This window comes from Podarcis muralis, chromosome 9 (assembly GCF_964188315.1).
Source record: "Podarcis muralis chromosome 9, rPodMur119.hap1.1, whole genome shotgun sequence".
NCBI classification, from domain to species: domain Eukaryota; kingdom Metazoa; phylum Chordata; class Lepidosauria; order Squamata; family Lacertidae; genus Podarcis; species Podarcis muralis.
In genome coordinates this window covers 41,886,875-41,913,440 of record NC_135663.1, presented here as the reverse complement: position 1 = coordinate 41,913,440, position 26,566 = coordinate 41,886,875, and the positions used below count along the sequence as shown (strand labels likewise).

Sequence of the window (26,566 nt, the reverse complement as noted above, 5' to 3'; positions counted from 1 at the left end):
ACAAGGGTAAACCAGAATGTCATAAAGTGGCGAGGAAACTCTGCGAGTTCTCCAGAACTCTTCATCAGCCTGTTTGCTGAGCAAACTCTGTGTGTCTTTGTCTAAAGGTGGAGTATCTGGGTGATGTTCTTTATTAAAATGTCCTGTATTAGAAATAAAAGAAAGATGCAATGCCCCAACACAAACATTACTTCCTCTGCATAGTAATCAGCACTTACACTTCACTGAACTCTTCCTTTTATACGTTACCCTCACCCCAATAAACAACAAGCCATAATACAAAACATAATGGGATCATTAAAGCTTCTGACCTGGATTTCAGCCCATAATCATCCAGCTGAGAGAACATAAAAAGGTTTTCCCTTATCTTCCCAAATGTGGAAAACATGATGAATGCCTTGCATTTCCCACAAAAAGTTCTTGCTCTATGGACTTTTGCCCCTTGCTTCTCTGGCGAGAGTGATGATATTAGTGATCCAAGAAAATGCCAGATATTATCTTCTCTTTCGTGTCTTAAGCCACAGCTCCACCTGCTGGTTCAGGCAGTGGTTCTTCAGACTTTAGAAAAAGCTGTCGAGAGCGACCCAGCCAAAATAACACAAAATGCTATTAGAAGCAACAGATAGTTTTTCAGCCCCTGCATAGACACAGGAAGGGATTATTGGTTATTTTTCAAATGTTCTTACATTTGTATCTTGCCTTTCAACCATTATGACCTCCAAGACGGCCTACTCTGGTTCCTAGGGGGTCCCAGACTCACCAGACCCAGACCTGCCTGGTTTCAGCAAGGTTGTGCCCTCATGTACCTTCAGACCACCCCCTGGGATGTGTGGGGAAGAAAGAGAAGTGGCATTATTTTCCAGAAGTCAGGCTTGGTATTGCGTTATTTGCAAAATGCTGCACACCGACAACTTTATTGTATAGTAAGATATGCGTTTGTCGGAACACATTATACAAATGGTAGCGGTCAGATAATATTTGCTTAGTTAAATTTATCTGGCCAAATTACCTGTATGAAACAGTATGTAACATCAGTTTGAGTGTTGAACTTGAACTGGAGAAACCTGGGTCCCTTTCTTATACAGAGCGATCTTGGTGGGCCAGTCATTAACTCTCAGGTGACAGAAAGGTCAGAACTGGGTGGGCACAATGATAGAGTCAATCTGGCACTCCCCATCCACCCAGCTTTGCTGTTCCCCCTTCTAGTGAGTTGCAGCAATGCTGCTGCCAGGAGACTATTGCTTTGTCTCTGTCCCACTGGATGACCTGTTCCTGAATGTAAACAAATACACCAATGTAGGGAAAATAGGCTGGTTCAATCCAGCAAGGAAAGACAGGACTAGATGTTATATATGGACATGGGGCAACAAATTCCAGCAGCTGCTCATTCTAGGAAAAATGAAACTCTGGAAAGGGGTGCAGAGGAGGAGGAGGTCCTTGCCTCTCCCCACTTTGCTGCCACAACATCCTTCTTAGGGACTTTTCCCACTAGCCTCCCACAGTGCTTCAGGTGGGGGTTTACTCTTTCAAACCCGAAACCAGTATTAGTGTGTCTGAGTGTATGTATGTATCAGAGAAGTGTCTGGTTAATAATAATAATAATAATAATAATAATAATTTATACTCTGCCCATCTGGCTGAGTTTCCCCAGCCACTGCTTTTCCACAATGCTGCCTCACTACAAGCTGCCCCTCCCAAAAGCTTGGATTTATTTATTTATTTTAATGTTTAAAATGCGTATGCCATCCTTCATTTAAAGGACCAGAGGGCGATTTACAACACAGAACACAACAAACAATATAATATAAATGCATAACATCAGGAAATTCGTTTCCTTAGTGGAAGCTGTCACTGGGAATTTTGTTACGCACATAGCCCCCCAAAACTAGTAGCTATGAGAAGACTTATCCACCATATATTTGTCTAAATGGGGTCTTTTTAAGCCATCTTAGTTGGTGGTCACATAGCAGCAAACGCCATAGGTTATCTATGTGCTGTGGGAGGAATCATTCTGAACCTCCCACCTTGCAGCTTCAATGGATGACCTTGGGATCTAGTATTACTAGAGAGAAAGAAAGAAAAAATCTCTAGATTTGCCTGCCTCTTCCTCCCCAGCTACTTAGAACTTCCCATTTTTCAGATGCGGATACATCAAAGATGAGAGGAACAAGATGCAGCCCTTACCTTTATTTCTTTAAATACCAGGACTCCCCACATTGCAGCTATAAAGCCAGGACCCTGGAGAACAAGATTAAGACACGATGAATAATCATAATAGCATTTGTTCATGAGGATTTGCTGGAGCCCAATTATCTTATTTAAATTCAATCTTGCCTTCACTAAAATGTAATCGTGTGCTAAATTGTTGCTCGTGATGATGACAGAAGGAAGAATGTGAGAAGATAATGGCCTTTAATAAAAGGCATGCCAATCCCACAAAAACAAAGCAAACCTCTGGGGGGCACTTACAGATTACCTGCTTTATTGAGCCATCGTCCTGATTTGTTTGCAGGGAGGCCTGTGTTTTATTGCGAATCCATTTGGATTTTGTTGTTGTTGGCAGGATAGAGGATGTTTCAGCAACCAAGTGTTATCCCACATTTCCCAGTATGCTTCTCTGTCACTTTCCTTACCGCAAAAAAAAATCTCCTCCCCTTCTCTGAGGGGGAATGAGGTTTGTTTGGTGAGAGCTCCAAATGAACTGCAATGGCACAACCCGAATATGCTGATATGTAACTGAATCCCATACTAGAAACACCCTGGAAGCTCCTTCGCAGGGGGTTGGGCTAGATGACCCTCGTGGACCCTTCCAACTCTACAGTTCTATGACTCTATGTGCAAAGACACATTTACAATTGCAATCCTATATCAGGCACGTCCAACTCCCTAGAGCAGCAGTTCTCAACCTGTGGGTCCCCAGATGTTGTTGGACTACAACTCCCATCATCCATTAGCTCTGGCCTTGCTAGCTAGGGGTGATGGGAGTTGTAGCTCAACAACATCTGGGGACCCACAGGTTGAGAAAGGCTGCCCTAGAGACTGTGATCTACTCCCAGTATAAAATAACTGGCATTGATCTACCCATTGTCATTTTTCTTTTCCAATTTCTTTGTTCTGTATGGGACAATGACAATAAAGATTATCATATCGTATCGGAAGAAGGAGGAGTGTGTGTTGTGTGTTTTTTTGGGGGGGTTGGTCAGAGTTGTTGAACTTTTTGGGGAGGAAGGCACAGGGGTTGTAGAGCTTGTTTTGGGGGAGGGAATACAACAAACGCTCACAAGAAACTGAAGTGCTGACTAGTGGTTGCCATTAATTTGATTTTAATTTAATTTAATTTAATTAATTTTATAATGAATGTTTTAGAATGTCGGATTATTTTGATTGTTGTTAGCCGCCCTGAGCCCAGCTTCGGCTGGGGAGGGCGGGATATAAATAAAATTTATTATTATTATTATTATTATTATTATTATTATTATTGAACAGAGCACTAAAACTGCCATTACTTTCGCTTTTCGGTAACTGATGCTGATGCCAATGGAGGAACCTTGCGACTGGGGCGGGAGGTGGGGACATTACTTGACCGCGATTGACCACGATCTACCAGGAAAACACAGGCAATCTACCTGTCGATCGTGGTTGACCGGTTGGACATCACTGCTATATATGTCTACTCAGAAGCAAGCACCACTGACTTAAAGTGGATTTACTCCAAGCTTGCCACAGGGTTACTCTTTGCACATATTACAGACACCCAGGTCACAGACACCCAGGCTGAAATATGCCCATGCACAACATCTATAATAGGCTTTGCTCTGAAAGTGGCTTTCCTTCTCTCCTCCCCGCCAATCTCTAGAGCACAATTTCCCCACTGCTTTTCAAGGTGTTTCCAATCTTAGTTACCTTGCTGCTCATCCCAGACACCCATTTCCATAAATGAAGTACAAAGGTTCCTATTTTTAGTACCCTGCTGTGAGGTAGCCAGAATATTTATTGCAATTTCTTTTCTATTGCCAGCTTTGACCTTAGCTGCCCCTGCACATTTTATCTCAAAACGGCTCAGAAGTATCTCCAATTTCCTCCTTCTGGAAAAGGACAAGATATATGTGCTGAGTGATCCTCATCTCTGCAGCTTGTTATAATTTACTGCACCCTATAAGTCAACAGGACAGGTGCAACTGCAGATTGCCATGATGAAAAGTGGCGCTTGTGGTGGGAAGGACTTTTTATCCTTTCCCTCTTCTCAACTGGGGAGGGGGTTGGAGAATAAAGAGAGCAGCTTGCCCCCTCCCCTGACACAATCCCTAACACAGTTCCTCTCAGTGGCTGCTTTGAACTTTTCCTTCGTGCCTAAAGGGGTCAATGGGCTATGAAACAGTGCACTCTTCTCTGAGCTCCCCCATTTGCTTGAGAGAGCTATTTTGAGGAATTCTGTCAATGTACCAGGGTTTATGCATGCAGAGAAAAGGGACAAAAAAGGGATAAGTTAGGTGTGCGGGTTAATTCTGGGTGTGTTTGTCCTGCACCTGCAACTAGCTAAGCATGTGAGAGTGACTCAGCACAATCTAAAGTATAAAAATGCACATGTGTTTGAAGTCAATTTGCCCTTGGCCAGAGCCTAGTGTGTGTTGGAACGCTGCAAGGAGACTTTATGTTACAACTGCATGTTATTCTCAAACGTAATCTGTTCCGAAAGTCTGTTGCAAAAGCAAAGCGTTCCAAAAGCAAAGCGTGCTTTCTCATAGAAAGTAGTGCCTACTGCTTCCTTTCCCATTTAGGGGATCCTCATAGGTGTGCAGGTCGGCATCCTGTTAGATTGAATCATCAACAGCTTGATGATTCTGACCACCTTGCTTTCCATCAGAATGAACAGGGTCAAGCAGAATGCAACACATGCTAGAGAGATGAAAGCACATTCTCTTAAAAGAAAAGGGAAATGAGAGGAACGTTATGGATGTTGTATGTCAGAGCTGGAAGAGGACAGATCTGGATTTCTGGGCAATTTGTAGTTGATTTATTAGGATTCCCAACTGCCAATGATTTAACCATAGCAGAAACAAAATGACTTCCCCAGCCCTAAATCATACCACTGAAACGGAAAATTTTGCGTAACCAGGAGTATATTTTTTTGTGGGGGCTCAGTTCAGTTAGAATTATAGAATTGTAGGTGTTGAAAGGGACCCTGAGGATCATCTAGTCCAACCCCCTGCAATGCAGGAATATGCAGCTGTCCCATACGGGGATCGAACCTACAACCTTGGCACTGTCAGCACCACACTCTAGTCAACTGAGATATTCAGGCTATATGGGTTCAGGCTATTCAGGGTTGGTGCCCAAACCAAATTCCAGTGTTCAGAATTCTTTTGCACCAAGCCTGATGTTTCAGTCAAGGTCATATTTACTATAAAAGTAAGGCCAGAAAGGAGTCTAGGTTTCACTTTTTCTTTCTATCTCTTTTCCTTCTGATGTGGTGTTCTGTATATAGTGCTAAGGTTTTAGACTTTTTATAAGTTATTGTAAGTTGAAGTTGGGTCTGCTTCAACTGGATTTCTTATGGACAGTGCCAATCCTGAATGTATTGGATTTGTCACCATCATGCTTATTTGCCTTCAGTAGCAGTAAAGCTCTGCTGGATGAAATATAATTGCCTCTGATCTATTTTTTGGGAATCCTGCAAAGTGTTTTAAGTTTTTGATCTGCTAACTGTACGTCAGAGTTCTGCTCTGGATCAATATTGAGTAGAATTTCATGACACTCTATTGTACGTGAAACCTCCATAACAAAGGCAGGAGTGGGGTGGGGTGTATATGCGGTTTGATATGCAAAAGAGCCCACCCTATGAAACCTAAGTTTATGAGCAGGTCCTTCTTTGGTACTTACCGCTGTGATTATTGGAAAGCTGACCACAGCACTGAGGTAATGATTTGCTAGGAACCAGCAGGAAGTGGCGATCGCCCACAATACACCAGAAACAAATCCTGACAACAAATAAACATATATTATTACCCATAGAAATCATAGCAATATAGACTTGGAAGGGACCCTGGGGGTCATCTAGTCCAACCCCCTGCCATGCAGGAATATCAGCTAAATCATGTATGACAGATGGCCAGCCAACCTCTGCTTAAAAACCTCCAAGGAAGGAGCTGTCTGCAAGCAATTTGAGCTGGTGTGATGTACTGCCAGACCAAAATGTCTGAAACGGGTATTGCGATCTGAATGGCATACAGGTTTCAGACAATTTACCAATATATTGCCCAGCTCGAATCCTAAGGCCATGCTGCATTTGCAAAGGGCTTTCAAGGGCTCAAAGCTCTTAGCCTGCATCGGCTACTTTCCTATTCTTAACAACAATCCTGTAATGGTTATTGTAAATGGGCGGAACTGAGGCTGAAGGAGAACAGCTCACTTTAAATTCACCAGGTGTTCGTGTCAGAATTGAATATGAAGCATGGACTACCTGATTTTTAGCCTGGGTTGAAAGCCACTATTTAACAAACAGCCTTTGGGTCCCTTGAGGAGCTAAGGGGCACTAAGTCAAGTTCAAGTTCAAGTTTTATTGCGGCAAAGGCCAGTAACACTAAACACCACAAGATCAAACAAAAAGAAATCAACAACAACATCAGAAAAAAAAAGGATTACACAAGGGAACTTCGCAGTGTGCCATTCAACAGAAGCGATTTACGCTTCCTGATTACTAAAGTGCAAACTTTGGCCACCTCATATGATATTAAGCTTGAGGAATCTTCCAGAAGGTATTTTCGTAGGAATTCGGGAGAGGATTCCAAATAGTGTTGTAAGGGTATAAATTTTGATAAAAGCGGCAAAATAAGTTGAACTCGTTCTTCACTATAAAGTTCGCAAAATAGAAGGATGTGTGTGACAGATTCTACCTTATTAGACATACAGGGGCAGAGACGTGCATGCATTGGTACCCGCGTGAATTTGCCGTACAGCACTGCTGAGGGCATTGTCTCAAAACGGGCTCTAGAGAAAGCCCATCTATAAGCTTCGTTAGTGATGTTAGTTAAGTAAGGGGCAGCTGCAAAATTAGGGCAAGCTTTTAAACATCTATACGCCTCCGGGAGTAGGGTGTCTTCTTGTTGTAATTCGACATCGTAAAGTCTCTGAATGATAATTGCTTTTGCCTTGTTCAGAGTTCCAATAAAAAGATTTTCAGGGTTTAGGCCAATTTGTTTGATCTTATTAGTTATTTGCATAAGCCAAGGAGGATAGGGAACTGTGGCCAGGAAGCAAGGTAACAGTCCCTTAGGATTGTAATGGATTTTCAGCCAGAGGGATATTGCTTGCTCCCAGACTTTTAATTCCACTCTGGGCAGTCCTGCCTCTTGCCTTAGGACTGCATTAGGTGTACACTTTGGGGTAGCAAATAATGATCTTAAGAATTTTGATTGTACTGTTTCAAGGGTCTTAAGGTTGGCAGAGGGGCTAATTTGAGAGCCATACAGGAGTTGGGCTAAAGATTTTGCCTGAAAAACTTTTAGGGCCATCGGGAGGAAGCCAGCTCCTTTCCTTCTGAATAATCTAAGGATGGCATTTGCACTTCTTTCTGCTGATATAGCTGATGTGGTCAGGTGTGTTGACAATTTGGCATTATAAGAGAAAGTAATGCCTAAGTATTGGAAGGTCTTAGTCTGTTCAATGGCGTTTCCCTTTACGCTCCAATTATCTTTCCTGAAGGAGCGGTTAAAATGTAAAATTTTGGTTTTGGCAAAATTAATTGTCAACAGTTCAGTGTTACATTGGTCACTAAACTTTCCTAAGGCACGTTTCAGACCCACTTTGGTTTGAGAGAGAAGAACAGCGTCATCCGCATACATTAAAACAGGTACTTTTCTGCCGTTAGAGAACACGGGGGGGGGGGGTTCGATTTCACGGCAACATGTGATCAGGGAGTTAACATAGATGTTAAATAAAAATGGGGCTAATAAGCATCCTTGTCTAACACCTCTTTGGACTGGGATTTCTCTAGAGAGTCTGCCGTCCTGTGCGAGTCTTATCTGGAGGGTATTGTTCTCATGAAGCTTAATCATCAGAAGTAATAACCTTCTGTTGATACCCATATTGGCCAATTTGGCCCAGAGCCTACCCCTGGATACAGAATCAAATGCTGCCTTTAGGTCCACAAAGGCCGCATACAATGACTTTTTCCAATGTTTCACATACTTATAGACAAAATAATCTAACACTAAGCAGTGATCTATGGTGGAACGTCCAGATGTAAACCCTGCCTGTTCAATTTCTAGCAAGTCATCATGATCTAACCATTCACATAATTTTAGGCATAGATGTTTTGTATAAAGTTTGCAGATCACATTCAGAAGACTAATTGGTCTATAATTAGATGGATCAGAGGGGTTGCCCTTTTTAAATATAGGAACAATTATAGCCAGTCCCCAATCTTTAGGGATTTCAGTTGTCTTATCTATATATGAGAATAGATTTGCAAGAACCGGGGCCCACCAGTTTATTTGCACTTTCAGAAGTTCAGCGACAATGAAATCACTTCCTGGGGCTTTGCCAGATTTCATTTGTAGAATTAACGAAGTGATTTCAGTTTCAGATGTTGGGGGCCATGGTGTATCATTATCTAAGGGGATGTTAAGCAGTGCAGAAGGACGATGTTCCCTAAACAGTACTTTATAGTGCTCTTCCCATGAGTTTGCAGGGATTATTGTGCCCTCATTAGGAGCTTTGGTTTGACTGGAAATAATTTTCCAGAAGTTGGTATTGTCTTTTTCTATTGACGCTTTTATGAGGGCCTGCTAGATGAGAGAGTCTGCGGTTCTTTTTTTCGTTTTTAGTAACTCTTTGTAGTTCTTTTTTTTAAGTTGTAACTCTAATTTGGTGATAGGGTTAGGATTTTGCTGGAAGATCTTAAAGCATTCCCTGAGTATAAGTTTTGCCTGGACGCATTCGCGGTCAAACCATTTTTTGTTGGTAAGGGGCTCATTGTGGTTAGGTCTCCCGAGTCTTGACAATAACGGTTGGAGTTTTCAGATTAAAGTGTTGTAATGGTCAATTGGGGAGGTCTCTTCAGTTTCGTTGGAGGTCAGATCAGCCCAGAGGAGTTGACCTTCCATTGATTGTGTGCAAATGCTAAAATTGTTATTAACATAAGGGGACCATTTAATTCTGGATCTACCTATTTGTTGTGGAGCATTAGGATCAGATGTCTGTGGGGCGAGCCCACCTCTAGAGGGTTCCCAAAATTCAGTCCTTTTAAGATTTAGGGGTAGATGGTCACTTTCGGTTCTTATGTCTACAGTAAATTCAATATATTCATCAAAGAGTTCTTGGGAGACAAGGATGTAGTCAATAACAGAGTGCCTTAAGCCTGACCAGTAAGTAAATTGGCCAGGGGAGTCTCCCGAGGAGAGGCCGTTTAAAATAACAAGGTTTAATCTAAGTGCCATTAGAAAAAGACATGTACCAGCAAAATTGGTAACTGGATCAAGTGAATGACGCCTGAATATGGGCCAGTGTTCATCATTAGCATTTAGGGGACCCATTCCACTTTCGTTGATTAGTTGTTCATCTGAGTGGCCTAGCCTTGCATTAAAATCCCCACCAATAATTAAGGAGGCAGAGGGAAACTTATTTGAGACAAGGAGGATGCAGTCTTCCAGTTCGTTCCAGATGTTTTTAAGATCAGTTTGTTTCATAAGTGGGTGAATATAAACATTGATGCATATGATCTTAAAGTGGGTAGAAAATATTTTAACAGCCAAAATCCATTTTTTATTGATTTTCAATTGGATAGGGGAGGTTCCTAGATCTGCCGATACGAAGGTGCTCAGACCTCCCGCCGGTCGTCCGCCTTTTGGGCCGATTGAGGCACAGGAATGGAAAGCAAAATAATTGTGTAGTTCAAAAGGATTTTGCATCCAGGTTTCTTGGAGCAGGATGATCTTGAACTGTGATACGTAGGTTAAAACGTCTTTGTCCATTGTTTTCGATTGCCATCCAGCAACGTTCCAGGATAGTAGTAGAGGTGGGAGTCATTTTGTCTCTTCAATAGCATCTAGGGCTTTCCCGGGGTCATGGAAGATGCATCCATTGGATGGTGAAGTCTCCGATAATGTGATTAGGGGCGCCATAGAAATTTCGGCGTGGATTTCAGTTGGGCAGAGTAGGGGTGTGTGTTCTGACGTGACCTGAGGAGATTCATATCCCATTTTTCGCTCCAAGATAGATGGGGTATTTGCCTCTTTTGTGGGCGCTGGGTCTTCAGAGTTGCGGAGATGGAGTAATAACTCATCTAGTCTGTCCGTTATCTCTGTTTGTTCGGCTTTTGGCAGATGGGAGAAGGAAACAAGTAACTCCTGCTCCATCGAATTCTCTAGATGAGTAGCCTTTGATAGGATGGGGGTCTCTGTCCAACTAATTAAGTCTGAGGGTGGAGAGGTAGAGCTCGTAGTGGGTGGGGTGCCCTCATTTTTAGTTGCTTTCCTTCTAGCTGGAGAGTAGGGTATAAGAGGGCAAATCTTAGTGTTGATAAAAACTCTTGTGATAAAAATTCCATAGTTAGTCAGGTAGCTTCGTAGAGACATCATATAAGTTGGAAACTTTTTAGATTCGAAGGTGAGCAGTATCCTCTGCATGTGTGGCTTGCTGTAAATGTGGGCAGTGGATTTCAGATCGATGGAAAGGGGATTTACGCCCAAAAGCTCAGCTAGATGCCTTCTTGCGACATGTATAGACGACCAGTTAACAACCTGACCTTTGAAGGGGAGGATAATTAAACAAAGTCTAGTGGCTTGCAGTGAAAGATTGTAGGAAGATATGGTGTGTAAATCTTCCATGGTTTGTTCATTTTCAAATTTGCAGCCAGTCTGTGAAATTGAGCGCAGTAGGACAGGTACTCCAGGTGTTGGTTCGGTCCTATCCTCCGGTGAGGTATCTACGGGGCTGACATTAGCTTTTGGGGATACAAAGGATATAATCTTCTCTAGGGAGCCTTTGATATCTCTCATGTATTTAAATATACAGTCCACGGTTTTAGCCACTAGGTCTAACGTGGTAGAGTGTTCAAGTAGTAATTCAGAGAGATGGTTTTCTTGTTCTCTGATGCAGTCTTCCGCCTGAATGGACATAGTTGGAACTTTTTTGGGACCTTTTGGTCTCGTAATGGTGTTGTTTAAGGGGTTAGTGGGTTGTTTAGCGGATAGTTCCTTCGGAGTAGTTTCCTTATCTATTATCTCTGCTAATGGAGAGAAGCTATTCGAGGTCGGAATATTAAAAGTATCCTTTGTTTTTCCATAAAAGAATTCGCTGATTTTGGTTTGCTTGGTGAGGGGCAGACATGCCATTTCCTCTAAGTCCTCAGATTCTCTGCAGCGTTTTCCAACCCCCCTCCTCGCATCAGCAGGGCTGCCTAATTGCTGAGTCATCTCTCCCTTTACCTCGCTCTTCTATCTTCCCTAGGTTTTTCAAAGAGACGAGGGAGTATTTCCTCGAAAGTATCCTATTCAAGGAGGAGTAGTGTGCCAAAGGTTATTGGCATAACACTATATTATACTCCGTCTGTGCCTCCAAACTTGTGGTGGGAACAACCCATGAATTTTCCTGTAAACTCTTCGCACTGTGATAAGATAGTCAGTTCAGCTTTAAGCTTCCAAGAAGAGTCAGGAATACAAAGCGTGGGATAGAATGCGGTAAGGTGCTTAAATTTATCTGGGCTCAGTGTTCATTAAAATAGTCTTTAAAAGGAGTAAGAGTAAAATAGTCTTTAGAAGGAGTAAGAGAGAATAAAAAGAATAAAAAGAATAAAAAGATAAAAACAACGGGCTCACATTAGTAGAGTGCTGGTCGCCATCATACCGGAAGAGCTCTAAGGCACTAAGTCAGTGGGGCACAGATCTTTCCCTGCAGCAGAAACGCCCGACCTGCTCCTGGATGCAGGCAGAGCTGTATGTATCCTTGCAAACGCAAACATATTCTTTGTTGAATGAGCTGATCAGATGTATTCTTCAATACGTAACAGGTTTCTTTTTATGAGGAGCCAGTGCAGTGCTCTCCAGATGATCCAGATGTGAATTGGCGTTCAACAACTTCTAGAGAGCACCGTGTTGGCTACTTTTCCACTACGACATTATTAATATAATACCTCCCCAAAATACCTTCTGGGTATATATGTGTGTGTGTGTGTGTGTGTGTGTGTATATATATATATATATATATATATATATATATAGGCTCTTAAAGACTGTGTGCAGGATAGAAACCTCATCACTCTTGAAAGTACCTAGAGTGGCATACTCAAACATTGCCTACATTTGTCTAGTAGAAACAGAAAGATGTATATTTGATAGTGATCTGCAATGCACATGTATTTCAGAATTCTACCTGGGATGATGGCTTCAGGATAAACCTTCGGTCTATTTTTCATCACTGCACAATAGATCAGGAAGTAGATGGTACTTGTAAGGAAGATGCCACTGAAATGGGCAAAGACGTAATCTAAATCTGAAACAAAAATGGGAGGCATATGCATATGTAGAATATGTTTAGGAAATCAACAATATTCTAGAAAAGCAGCAATTACTTCTGGTAAGGTCTTGCTCATACCTTAGCCACACGTTTGTTCATATAAGGCCTTCAATACCTTCCCCGGTTTTAGCTGATCAAGAGGCTTTCCTCAGTATGTATGTGCGATGTAAACGTGACTGTAAATACTATACTAAATGTCTCACTGATTTAAACTAAATGATTTCTTTGTGGTTTACAACAAATATTAAAAGCATCAATAGAAATAGTTAAAAACCATTCTAAAACATTTTAAAACAATTAAAAATAACAGTAGAAAATATGTAAACACATCAACATCTGTGTGTCTGGTGTCTGGATAGGCTTGCCAAAACGAAAAAGGTTTTCAAGTACAGTGGTATCTTGGAAGTCGAACAGAATCTGTTCTGGAAGTCCATTCAACTTCCAAAATATTCAGGAATCAAGGCGTGGCTTCCGATTGGCTGCCGGAAGCTTCTGCATCCAATAGGAAGCCGCAGAAGCCGCAATGGACGTTCGGGTTCCAAAGAATGTTCGCAAACTGGAACAATCACTTCTGAGTTTGTGGCGTTCGGGAGCCAAAACATTAGTCTAGCAAGGTGTTCGACTTCCGAGGTATGACTGTAAGTGCCGGAAAGAATACAGTGAAGGTTAGTTTCACAGATCAAAACCTTTGAGTGGGTACGTATGGGATAAGGCGATTCTGCAAGTAAACTGGTCCCAAGCCATTAATGGCTTGATATAACAATAGTAGCAACTTAAAACTTTACCCAGTAAGAAATCAGCAACTGCTCTAGCATTCTGCACTAACTGCAGTTCTCAGGTCAAGCACAAGAGAAGCCCAACATAGAGTGCACTGCTGTAATTCAATGTTGATGTCACCAGTGCATGAACTACTGCAGTTTGTTAAGGATTGCTGGGAACAGTAACTCTGTGAGGGGTGAACTACAGTGCCCAGAATTCTTTGAGGGAAAGAATGTGCTTTAAAAGGCACAGTAGCCTAGGGCTGAGAAAGTGTGCTCCTAATTCTTCCTTTTAAATTTGCTGCCATGACTTTATCTGTCTGGCATCTGATGTCATATGTGGTTTGGGCCAAACCATGTCATGGGGCAAATTAGGCCTGCAAGCTAGAAACACCTCACCAATGACCTAGAGAAACTATATTACGAGGTGATTAATACATATAATAAACAAACAAGGGACAGATAAGCAAAGGGGAAAATACTTTTTCCTCCCCTTTCGCCCATTGTGAATGAGCAAAATTTCCCACTGGTTTAGATTTCATATTAAAACAGTTCATCTGCCTTTACCAAACTGACTTGCTCCGGTATATTTCGTTCCATTCCTTCTGCCGTGGTCCTTGATGTAAAGCACTGGCACAAAACTCGAGCCATAAAACATTCCAGCTATCACAGCTAGGGAGCAGCCTCTTCCAGGAAAAAGAAAGGAAGATCAAGATATTACAAACTCAAAGACAGCCATTGCACTATACAACATTCATTGCAGGTTTGCAGGGCTGCGGCCGAAAACATGCTGGAGAACTGTCAGTAGTTTTCTAGAAATTGCTGTCTTGAAAGAGATGATGGAGCACTCATTACTGCCACAGAATGGTTACAGTTTGTTGTCTTTATTGCCTTGTGAAGTTCACCAAAGGAAGCATGAAACAGGAGGTAGCCAGGTAGGCTAGAGGTAATTCACCAGAAAGGGCTGGACAACTTACATCATTCTCTTTCCTAACGGAGAAAGATGGTCTACCCATGAAGCATCAGTCCTGTTTTCAGCGCTATGGTCAGAGCTGTTGATTGACTGTTGGTGAAAAGGAAAGCTATTAAGGCTAAGATTTCTGAAAACATTCAGACCTGGATTATGCTAGGTATGCTCATTCCCTTGGGAATGAGGAAGAATGTCGGACAGCTAGGAGCTGATAACTAAAGAATTTGCAGCTGGTGTATCTGCAGATATTATTCATTTCATTTCATTGCTCTTCTTTTCTTTATATCCCCGCTTTCTCCTAGTGCAGGACCCAAGGATGCTCACAGCATAAATTAATGCAGGTACAACAATACACAATAAATATAGATATTAAAAAACAAATAAATAAGTAACCCTATGAAAAAAATGCACCAAAACCACAAAAAACCATTTAAAAGCACTCACACACACTGAGATTTCCAAGAAAAGAGATTTCTCAACACCCCAGCTATTTTCATTTTTGAATTGATAGTTGAACAACATTGGAACCTATATCCTGATAAGTTTGTCTTGCTAAATCTTCCTTGCTTCCTAACCCTAGAGGGCACAAATAATGGTACTTTCTCTTCTTTCCCATATCCTTTACAGTTGTGAAAAAATGTGGGAGTTCTCGTAAGGGCTACCTTGAAAAGAAAGTGGTTAGAATAAGTTCTGTGTTATAATGCTTTTTTCTGGTGCGGAAGTGTAACATGAACAAAAGCAAAAACTTACATGTCTTAATAGCGGGGTGCTCTCCGATGACGGTGAAGAGCTCTCAACATCACTTTTTATGAAAAGAAATAGGATGGCACTGCAAATGAAATATCATCATGAACTAAACACCATCATGTTGTAGCATTTTATGCACACACACACAAACACACACAGTCGTACCTTGGTTTTCGACAGCTTAGTTCTTGAATGCTTTGGCTCCTCAATGCCGCAAACCTGGAAGTGGTCTGGTTTGCGAACTATTTTTGGAAGCCAAACATCCAATGGGGCTTCTGTGGCTTCCAATTGGCTGCAGGAGCTTCCTACAGCCAATCAGAAGCCGTGCTTTGGTTTCCGAACATTTTGGAAGTGGAACGGACTTCCGGAACAGATTCTGTTCGACTTCCAAGGCACGACTCTGTGTGTGTGTGTGTGTGTGTGCGCATGCATGCATGCATGTGTCTTAAAGAATCATAGAATTGTGATTATTTTGTCTAACCCCTTGCAATGCAGGAATCTCAGCTAAATCAGACATGATTTAGTCTTCCTTACTTCATTTTGCTGATTTTAAAAATAATTTGTTAAGACATTATCCTTTAATATCTCTGGCTGAGGGACAACATTACTTCATAAATGGTGCTATACTATGCATATTTACTAAGAAGTAAAGTTGACTGGGCCAGTGGGACTTCCTTCCTACCTAGTATGTGGTTAGGAATTGCAGTCTTCAACAGCTTACCTGCAGACTCAAACGAATAATAGTTTTACTTTGCCTCAGTCATTTTTAAATTCTGATTCGCTTGCATATATGTATATACACACATACACATGCATACTTATATGCATAAGTAGTGTTTCAAAATAGAAATATAGTAAGATTATTAATACCTTAATACTGAAAGTCCAGCTCCAATGTAGTTTAAAGCTGGTTTTGCTACTTCTTCTGGGTCAATCCCAAACCAGCCAAACCTGTGAACAGAAAGGTTAAAAACTCTTTTAAATTGTTTCCAAAATGAGAAGGGCATAGAAAAGTGCAGGGAAAGCTATCTAGCTTGCATAAATAAATTGCGTGTGGCAATCACAAGTACAAGGGAATGATAGCTTGGCAAATAACATTTGATTTTTTTCCCAGGGTCACAGCATTGCAGTTTGACTTGTTCTTGTACATGCCGAAAGGATGTATATAAAAATATAAATGAATCCATTCCTGGAAGTAAAGATGTCTCGATCTCATGTACCATCTGAACAATAAAAATACTGTCTTGAAAAATGTTTAGTAGTTGAGGCTAGACTTGTACATTGCAAAAATTTAAACAACTCTTTAAAAATATAAGCAACTATTAATCGCTCGTGGAAACATTTAATTCAGCCTATTAAGGATCCTCACATGGTTTATAGGGCCTAGCTAACATTATATCTGACACACACACAATAACATCTTGAAGTCAACTTGTGAATGTATAAAGATTGAGAAATTACATCAGGGAGGAAATTACATCAGGATGGAAGTATCCAGATAATATTTTGAGCCTGATCTTTGGGGCAAGATCGTATATTATGATGAAGTACGTTACAGAGAGAGAAAAAATGCTTTTGTCATTGGTCTTGTTAATGGTAATTTTAAAGTAAATGTTACAAATACATAAATGATGACTCATACTATAGGTGAAGTATACAGGGTGCTTACCTTGAGCTTGTCCAGCCAGTTAGCAAGTTAAAAGAAGCCCAGAGTAAGAGACCAAGGCCCAACCCAATGGTTTTGACAATGGGGACAACTGTTATATTACCTGCACAGTATGAAAAGAACAAAAGCAAAATTAGCTGATTATTAATACAGTATAATCTTACTACAGTAGCTCTATATCAGTATTATTAATGCAACTGCTAATAAGCATAATCTACAATAAATCACTACATTTAGTGCGCTAGATTATGCATCATGGCCAGAGAATGTACAAAACTCAACCGAGATATATACCCGTTTCCCGAAACCCGTTGAGGATTTTATATATTGACCAGGAATTGTGCACAATTCCCTCCCTGCGGATGGATGATGTGCACATTCGGCATGAGGCTTGGTGAATATGCACAGCGTCCAACTCTTATGTACATTAACTGTTCAAATTACATGCCTCTTAACATATATAAGGCACTGGAGGATAACAATTTGTCATCCCTCCGTACTCACAGACTGTACGTTTCCATGCTGGGGGTACAAATTACTCCAACCACACATTCACCCGATGTGTTGGGAGATTGTGAAACCATCTTGAGAAGCCATATCTGCCGCTACTCTTTTTGGCCATGCCCCCGCTTCACAGAATAGGCCCTAAATACATACAAATGTGTATGCGCAGAGCCCTTATTCATAAAGGTCTCTTTAACATGACTGATGACTTTGCAGCTGGCAGGTGGGGATGGTAGCCCAGCACAACCTCACAGCAACATCACTAGTGTCTCTGAGTCAATGTAAGCAAACTTAAAATATTCCCCGTGGGTTGGATTCAGACTTAAGTCTGGGTCAGCCCAGTGTTTTCAATACAGTAACTGAATGCCACACTTGGCACTCTTTTCTGAAGCAGTCACACTAAAGCTCTACCAGCCTTTAAGTGATTTGATATGAAATCTCAGAGAGGAAAAAAAGACCACTGAACAGACAGACAAATCACAGCTGGAAGAACCCTGAAAGTCCTTGTAGGATCAAGCACTTGATTTTGTTTTTAATGCAACTCTACCACGCAATAGCATTTAGTATTCTCGTCATGCTGAATTACATAGCAGTGGATGCGAGACAAAATCAATAGCCCTCTTCAGACATTCTCTCGTCATATTTCGTAAACAGGTGGGAAGAGGGCATGAGGAGAAGTGCTCTGACTTTGCCCTTCTGATAACCCTCCATGAGTCCCCCGTCCCCCCCAGATTCTAAAATGTGCAGGAAGCCTCCCAGAGCACAGGTGGCGACGTGCTGCAGAATATTGCTTTTCAGCCTGTGGAGGGCGATCAGAATGCGAACCAAGGCATGGATGTGGGCAGAGCTAATATGCTTGTAATGTGCTGAGTGTTATTCCCCCCGTTGCTTATTATGAAGCTTTTCGAAAGTGTTGCCTTTGTATCTTGCTTTTTATATGAAACCACGATGCACACCTTAAGGTCAAATCAGTGGTGTGTTTACACTGCAGAGTAGCTGGCAGTGCAGGTTTTACTTCAAAATAAAAAGCAAATGTTAACTGTGTTCTGTTTTCTTGTAATCCAAAATACCTGTAAAGTATATGTTTTGGAAGCCGCCCAGAGTGGCTGCGGCAACCCAGCCAGATAAGTGGGGTATAAATAATAACATTACTATTGTTTTTGTTTTCATTAAAGCCCCACCCATCCTGCCTTAAGACAAAAATTGTTTGAAGAGGACCAATACATGCATATGTCTCAGTACAGTCATACCTCGGGTTACAGACGCTTCAGGTGGTGTAATTTCGGGTTGTGCACTGCGCCGAACCCGGAAGTACCGGAACTGGTTACTTCTGGGTTTCGGTGCCTGCGCCTAAGCACTAATTCCTGCTTTGCGCATGCGCAGAAGTGCCGAATCGTGACCTGCGCATGCACTGCGGGTTGCAAATGCTGCAGGTTGCGAACGTGCTTTCCGCACGGATCATGTTCGCAACCCAAACATCCACTGTATTAACAATTGCATTTTACGATATTCCTGCAATCTGCAAATGGTGCATAGATTCACATGTGCATGGGTGTTAAATTGTAAACAAGGTAAGTGTTATTTCAGCCATACCTGTAGCCCATAAAAAGCCGCCAACCATGGCAAGAGGCCAAAATCTAGGGCTGTTCTGAATAAGGTTAACAATCAAAGAAACTATCCAGATAGCGGCACAGAGAATCCACTGGAAGAACATTCCTAGAACACAAATAAATCCAAGAATAATTAAGCACAACAGACCATTCTGCAGTCATGGCTGTTTTGTTTTAGTCTATATCATAAGAAGCGTTGGGAGATTTGGTGGCGGTGGTGGCTGAGCAGCTGCGATATCATGGAATGTTTCAAAACTACTTGGGAAATGAAGATGTAAGAAACAGAAGGAAAACATCACTTTGGCTGGTGTTAAACCTCACCATGACAACGATATGGAAAAGTATGGAAGCTGAAGACAGAAAACTGAGTTATAAGGGGCCTCTCAAAGTGGGGAAGAGAATGCACAGTAGGCAGTAGATTAAGAACAAGAATCTAAGGGAAGAGCAGGTAGATAGGGCCTAATTAGAAAGAAAAGATGTGGATAGTCTGAGAACATGATAAGGCAGAGTGCAGAAATATAGGAAGCTGCCTTAGAATGAATCAAATCATTAGTCCATCCAGATCAGTGTTGTCTTCACTGACTGGCAGAAGCTCACCAGGATTTCAGGTAGAGGGCACTCCCTGTACAACCTGGATATCCAAGGATGGAACCTGGGACCCTCTATCACTGAGTTACAGCCCATCTCCTGAGTGATGGCCCTTCATTGTATCAAGACCACTAAACTGGGAACCAAACTATGTATTGCAATAAATATGTTTCCCTTATTCCTTATGTCTAACTCATGACCCAGAATGAACTCTTCACTCGACTCAGGGCTCTGGGCTGGTAATAAACAGCACCTTCCACAGCCCATCAGTAGCCAGCGGTAGAGAGTAGGACTTTCAGTAGGAAAACGGGCAAAGGATCCCACTTTAGTGGCTATTTTTCCATTCAGAACAGAAGTGGCCAGCTTTAGCATGTTTTTTAATTTTTTTAAAAAAACCCATGTGTTTACCTTAACATGTAGTTTACTGAAAAACAACATTCAAAGCATGCTTTGTTGGATTTTATAAAAAGCTTGGTGTCTGTTGCAAACAGAAGCAGGGGTAATTCATTTGCATTGACTCTTCACACCCCTGCAATGCAGGAATCTTTTGCCCAACATGGGGCTTGAACCCACAGCCCTGAGATTAAGAATCTCATGCTCCACCAACTGAGATGATGTACTAACTTCTAGAAAACACCAGCTTGTTTAGTGGGTGAGTCAAATACTAAATCACATTTATAACAATGTTGATTTAGTTATAGAAATATTCCAACTCTGTGATTCTATCATCAACCTAATATAAAGTGGCTGTTGTTTTAAAGAGTGTGGAAATTTTGCAACATGTACCATGTAAAGTATAACAATAGTAATTCAGTTTAAGCACAAACATTTACCATCGCCAGTGTCAAATTTCTTAACTGGTACAAAGTTTGTTCCAAACAAGATGACAGCTATTGCTGAGGAGGTGAAACCAATTGTTAGATCTGTCACGTTGCTGCTGACAGGGCTGGTGGTTCCTTGCCAGCTGTCCATCTCTGTTCTTCAAGAGAGACTCGGAAGTCTTTACGGAGCTATTTGGATCCCGTTTCTGGCAGCTCTGGAACCAGAGAAATAAATGGAACAAATAACACATTTCGCAAAAGTATTCCCAACGGTTTTATGCAAGAATCATTCTAGAATTCTTCTATGATCTCTGTTACAGAATGTTGCTATGGATATTGAACAATAAATCTAAATGCAGCATGGGTTGTAGCAATGTATAATATGGATGAAGGTTTCATATATAGATAGATATAGATGATATAGATATAGATATAGATATAGATACAGATACAGATACAGATACAGATATAGATATATATTTAATGTACTGTAGATAATTAATACTAATATTTAGGAGGATGTCCATTAGGGTAATACTTAACTTCTCTCTCCCTCTCCCCCCCCCTCTCTCTCACACACAGCATATATTCAATGACTGGAGGGGTAAGTGGAACTCTGCCCATTAGCCTTGTCCTTAACATTGATGCACCAGGCAGTCCCACTCCTGACTGTCATGTATTGACATGATTGCCTACACAGTGACAGTTGTATGAGCAAGGCGTTCCACGCCACCATGAATTGCAGAAGTGCAGGGTTCCTAACCCCAAGTTTATGCAGTTGTACACATCACAGACTCATCTTTCAGAAGTTCTGCATGGTGGGACAGCACCATGGGCACAGCAATGTTGGGATCAGATCTCCTTTTCCCTTTAGATAAGCAAGCAAGCAAGCAAACAAACAAACAAACAAACAAACAGGTGAAGGGCAACATTAACATCTTATAACAAATGCATTCAGGAGGGCAGGGCTGGAGCCAGCACATGAACCCTCAGGCACCTGCCAGAGCTCCAGAGAGCTGGCAGGGCCAATTGCTGATCCCTGCTCTGAGCACCCATAAAAAGGGGGAGGGGTTACTCCATGGAACATTGGGCAGCTGCATTTAGTCACCCTTTGAATTTCCCACAATGCCCCCAGCTTAGCATCATTCTGAGGCATTGTGGGAATTTAAAGGATGGTTAGACCAAGCCTCCAAGTGAAGCCAGATAAGCTAGCCGTGAGCTACTGACAGATGACACCCCCCCACACACACACACCATGAGGGGGCACTTTGCATGGAGCTGGCTCTGGGGGAGAGGGGAGCTCACTGCAATGCCATTCCCTCCCCCCCATTCATAACGTCTGAAAGGTGACCACAGTGTTTTGCGGAAACACAAAAATGAAATAATAAATGGACGCTATGCAGAGTGGAAAGCCATCACTTAGTGCTAGAAAATCTTTAAGCGGTTCGCACAAACTGCAATAATAAAATCACAAACAAAAAGTAAATACGTGCATAATATGAAAAAGCAGTGTGTGATCATAAAATTACGAGTCAGGAAAAGCCTGTCCAAACATGCGATTTTTTTAAACCTGTCAATGCTGTGGGAGTGAATTGCATGAGCAAGAGCAGGTCTGAAAACCTGTTCGCATGCAGAGTTGTTCCACCAGTGTCTACTCATTTAGACAAGAACATTTTATTTAATCCCCATTCTGGTAATATTTGTTGTTTCCAGACTACAAACCACCACAGTGGCCACTGAACTAAAATCCTCAAATTTTATACCATTCACCACCCCCAAAGGAGGGATGGGGCAGCCGCGGCCCTACAGACCTTGCCGGACTCCAACTCCCACCGTTCCCAGGAGCACGGCCGGTGGCAAAGGATGATGGGAGCTGTAGTTCAGCCGCAGGGTCCTCCTCCTTCGCCCAAGTCTTGCAACGCGGGAGGAATTTAGCTCTTACTTGCTCCGTTGCCCTTCAGCCTCTTTCGCCGAGAAGTTGCTCAAGTGGTCGCAATGAGAAATGCAAACCTGTCTCCTGAATTTACTTCCCTTGCGGATCCTGCTTCCTGGTCAACACTAAACTGCGGGTGGGAACCAGGAGCTCCACCCTGTCCTCATGTGATCAAGCCACCTTCCCTCCCACTATGTGCCTCGTTCATTTGGGAGGCGTTTTGCAAGCGGGCCGCCCAGTTTTGTGTTTTGGGTACGTTGGAGAGCCGAAGAGGGACGGCGGGCGAGAGAAACCGCTGGGTTTAAACCCAATTCTGCACCCCCTCCTTTTCTGTGCCATGGATTTAATGCCCCGTGTGCGCTTCGACGTGATCACGAGATTAGGAGCTAAGGGAAAGAGGAAGACATAGCTTTTATTTAAGGCAGACTTGCTAAGGTTGAAGTTTTCCTCTTTTGGAGTCGACCAGAAGAGAAATTCCTGAATGTTAATTGTGTGTGTGCCCATGCACACCCACACTCACCCACCCCTTGAAGACTTAATAGATGTATCAGCGCTTGTGGGCTAGATACAATATAGATAGGGCCATAGGCAGATGATAGCTTTATTCCAAGTCAGAGCATTGGTCCATATTGCTACACTGAGTCCCCAGATTTTGGTGGACTTCATTTCCCATCATTCTTGGTCACCAAGTAAACTGGCTGGGGATGATGGGAATCATAGTCAAACAACATATGACTGCAGCATCTAGGTCTGGTCTACACTGCCTTGCTCCTGCTTCCAGGATTTCAGGCAGGAATCTGCATATATCTAATTAATCCCCTGGAGCTGGTGGTGTATCTAATGCAAGTAATGCAAACAAGGAAAGATTGAAATGTATTGGGGCTAATTTCTCCAACAATGAGCTATGTGACGTTGGGTGTCTCTAAGGCAGGCATCCCCAAATTCAGCACTTCAGCTTTGGGACTACAACTCCCATCATCCCTAGCTAACAGGACCAGTGGTCAGGGATGATGGGAATTGTAGTCCCAAAAACAACTGGAGAGCTGAGTTTGGGGATGCCTGCTCTAAGGTAATGAGATCCAGTGCAAAAATATCTGGGGTATGCAGCTGTATCCAATAAAGATCCCCAAACGGACAGTTCTGCCAACGCATGGATAAGATTCATGTAAATGTGCATCTCTAGATGGTGATAAATAAGCAGACAGGTGTGTCTGTGTCCTGGGCTATCCAACCATACAGAAATATGTAGTGCAAGCAATTCTTTATCACTGTAAATGTGGCAGCTCTGTTCTGTGCGGCCAACATTGTGTTAACTTTTGTTATATATGGTTGATAGATTTTTGTTAATTTTCAGGAAAAAAATCTTATGTTGGTGTGATTCAATAAATTGTGTGGGAGAGTAGTTGTTGTTATGTACTGAAGTTCTCACCCTGGACCAGCAGGGGGATACTGTAGATAGTTTTCACTCAGGTCCACATATGCAAATAAGGATTTGAAAGTGACATTTAGTGATTGGATAGTTACAGAAAGTTGTTACTGTTGCGTTGTAGTGGAGCTCTATACAGTGGTACCTCGGGTTACATACGCTTCAGGTTACATATGCTTCAGGTTACAGACTCCGCTAACCCAGAAATAGTACCTTGGGTTAAGAACTTTGCTTCAGGATGAGAACAGAAATAGTGCTGCAGCGGCGCGGCGGCAGCAGGAGGCCCTATTAGCTAAAGTGGTGCTTCAGGTTAAGAACAGTTTCAGGTTAAGAACGGACCTCCAGAACGAATTAAGTACTTAACCCAAGGTACCACTGTATAAGCAGGCTGGCTGAACCCTTCAGTTCAGTTCTGTTCTGGCCTGTGAATAAACAAGAGCTGTTTGAAGAATCGCTGTGTTGTCTGATATGTTCACCCACAACTTAACAGTTGTGACCAGACCTATGAGGGCAAATGTTTTGTCTCATAGAGGGAAGGCTCGTGCCAAAATATGTGGGTCAGGTTGGGGTGGGGATTGGGGGGACTGAAAATTACTTCCCTTTTGCAGAAATGACTTCAATCCATTACAGTGGCACATGGGGTTTGCAGTGCTTTATTCAGTGAAAACAACAACAAAAGCACTATGATTTACAACTGCAATAAAAATATTGCATATTACCTGCAATATTGCAATATTTGGAATGCAAACTGGTTTTAGAAACTCCCTCTCTTGCTCTCTGAGTCTGACCCACCCTGTCCCCTCTGTGCATGTAAAAACCCTCTCTCCTGCACAGGCCCCAGCAAATCCCCTCTCTCACTCTCTGATTCACCTGCTGTCCCTTGCCTGTGCATAACCCAAGACTCGACTGTAACAGGCCCTTGAATTGCAAACTCCCTCTCTCACTCTCTGTGACGCACCCTCTGCCAACACTAAAACTTTCTCTCTCAGACTCCTCCTCTCAGACCCACCCTACCCTCTGCCTGTGCAATTTTGAGAATGAGGATGAGCTACGTGAAAAAAGGTATCCCGTTTGAAGTCCAAACAGAACAGGGGACACTCTTCTCCAAAAAAGGATGATCACGTTTTCTTAGCCACAAGTGGCAGCCACTGAGCTATGGCTCTTTCCCGAGGCTTTGACTTTCCCCCAGGAATAGGCTTGTTCTGAAATTCTTATAATACAGAAGAACTTGGCATTTTGCATTGCAGTCTGTAGCTTCAGGTGACTTTTAAAGCGCTGTCAGATGTTCTTGACAGTCTTGCTGACTCAAATTTGAGTCAGCCAGCCTTGATTTCCTTAACGATTTGCCTCTTTTATCTTTCCTCTGACAGCTTTGGTTTCCTGCAATTAATTAGAATTGTCTTTCTATTATTAGAACCCCTTCTACCTAACCTTGCTTCCAACTGAGCTGGGACTGTATTCTGCCCAAAATTCTTCTACTAACATGTCAGTTTCCTTTCTTGTGATTGGAACAGCCATTATAGCTGTGCTTCTCAACCAACCCTTAATCACTTTTACTTGGAAGTGAATCACACTTTCCCTCCACTTTCAGCCCGCTGCATCATGATCCATACCATTACTAATGATCCCCTTACCCTAGAAACAGATATTCAGGGGTTGCGGAAGAAAGGGGAAGGTAGGTGTTATGTACAGTGGTGCCCCGCAAGACGAATGCCTCGCAAGACGAAAAACTCGCTAGACGAAAGGGTTTTCCGTTTTTTGAGTCGTTCCGCAAGATGAATTTTCCTATGGGCTTGCTTCGCAAGACGAAACGTCTTGCGAGTTCTTGCGAGTTTGTTTCCTTTTTCTTAAAACCGCTAAGCCGTTAATAGCCGCTAAGCCGCTAATAGCCGTGCTTTGCAAGACGAAAAAGCCCGCAAGACGAAGAGACTCGCGGAACGGATTAATTTCGTCTTGCAAGGCACCACTGTACTGAAGTTCTCACCCTGGGCCAGCAGGGGGATATTGTAGATAGTTATGCAAATGAAGGATCGAAAGTGACGTTCAGTGATTGGATAGTTTGCATGCAAATGAAGGATCGAAAGTGACGTTTAGTGATTGGCTAGTTACAGAAAATGGTTACTGTTGCATTCTAGTGGAGCTCTATATAAGCAGGCTGACTGAACCCTTCAGTTCAGTTCTGTTCCAGCTTACAAATAAAGAGCTGCTTTGGAAGAATCACTGTGTCGTCTGATATGTTCGCCCACAACTTAACAGTAGGAAACCTTCCTTTTGTTCTGGAAGGGAAGTTAGGATCTAAGCCATTATGTTCATGCATCAGTAAATCCAAACGTTCTGCTGCTGTTAACCCCATTCTGTTTTTTTGAAGAAATTTGTGACCCACTGAGCCAAACCCAGCCCACCAGGGGTTAGGTAGGCCTCTTCTTTTTGTTCCCTCGCCGCAACTAAATTGAGAGGTAGGTGGTGATGATGGTTATGATTATCAAACAGAAAGCAAGACTACTTGTCTGGTATACAGTGGTACCTTGGTTCTCAAACGCCTTGGTACTCAAACAACTTGGAACCCAAACACTGCAAACCCGGAAGTGTTCCAGGTTTGTGAACGCTTCCGTTCTGAGCACCACACTTCCATTTTGAGTGTTTAGCTGAGGTCTGTCATGTTTTTGCTATGTATTTTGCGTTTTTGTTTTTACTGCTTTTTTGTTTTGTTTTTGTGGCTGTGTGGAACCCAGTTCAGCTACTGATTGCTTGATTGTGCGACTGCAGTACATTGTTTATTGCTTTCATTTTATTGATCAATGGTCTTGTTAGATAGTAAAATTCATGTTAAATTGCTGTTTTAGGGGTTGTTTTTAAAAGTCTGAAATGGATCAATTTTGCATTACTTTCTATGGGAAAGTGCACCTTGGTTTTGGAATGCTTTGGTTTTGGAACAGACTTCCGGAACGGATTAAGTTTAGGACCAAGGTACCACTGTATTTATACACAGCAAATGTCTCCACTGTTCTGCTGTTTTTAGCAACTCATGAC

The 26,566-nt window shown here is 42.3% G+C and overlaps 1 protein-coding gene across 3 annotated transcripts; it reads right to left on the bottom strand.

Annotated features, from left to right (window-relative positions):
- Positions 1-220: 220 nt before the first annotated feature.
- Positions 221-22,299, bottom strand: TMEM144 (transmembrane protein 144). 3 transcript variants are annotated; one of them, XM_077934131.1, is made up of 12 exons: positions 21,989-22,299; positions 20,190-20,392; positions 18,752-18,874; positions 16,658-16,757; positions 15,859-15,939; positions 14,992-15,070; positions 14,249-14,334; positions 13,848-13,957; positions 12,370-12,489; positions 5,881-5,978; positions 2,185-2,238; positions 221-637 (listed from the first exon to the last, which is right to left on the bottom strand). In XM_077934131.1, exons 2-12 carry the CDS (start codon positions 20,326-20,328, stop codon positions 554-556), a joined length of 1,074 nt encoding a protein of 357 aa, XP_077790257.1. In that variant the 5' UTR covers positions 20,329-20,392; positions 21,989-22,299; the 3' UTR covers positions 221-553. The 3 variants fall into 3 exon arrangements, with proteins under 3 accessions (XP_077790257.1, XP_028600395.2, XP_028600396.2); XM_028744562.2 differs by having other exon boundaries at positions 13,839-13,957; positions 20,190-20,390; positions 21,989-22,297; XM_028744563.2 differs by having other exon boundaries at positions 13,839-13,957; positions 22,120-22,297.
- Positions 22,300-26,566: the final 4,267 nt, after the last annotated feature.

Bases quoted from the DNA above. Each gene is read 5' to 3' on its own strand.
- TMEM144 (XM_028744562.2), bottom strand. From the start codon at position 20,328: ATGGACAGCTGGCAAGGAACCACCAGCCCTGTCAGCAGCAACGTGACA. The intron at 18,875-20,189 runs GTAAATGTTTGT...TTTGTGTTCTAG, and splicing joins GAAATTTGACACTGGCGATG to GAATGTTCTTCCAGTGGATT. The intron at 14,335-14,991 runs GTAAGTTTTTGC...TTTCACCAACAG, and splicing joins GCACCCCGCTATTAAGACAT to TCAATCAACAGCTCTGACCA.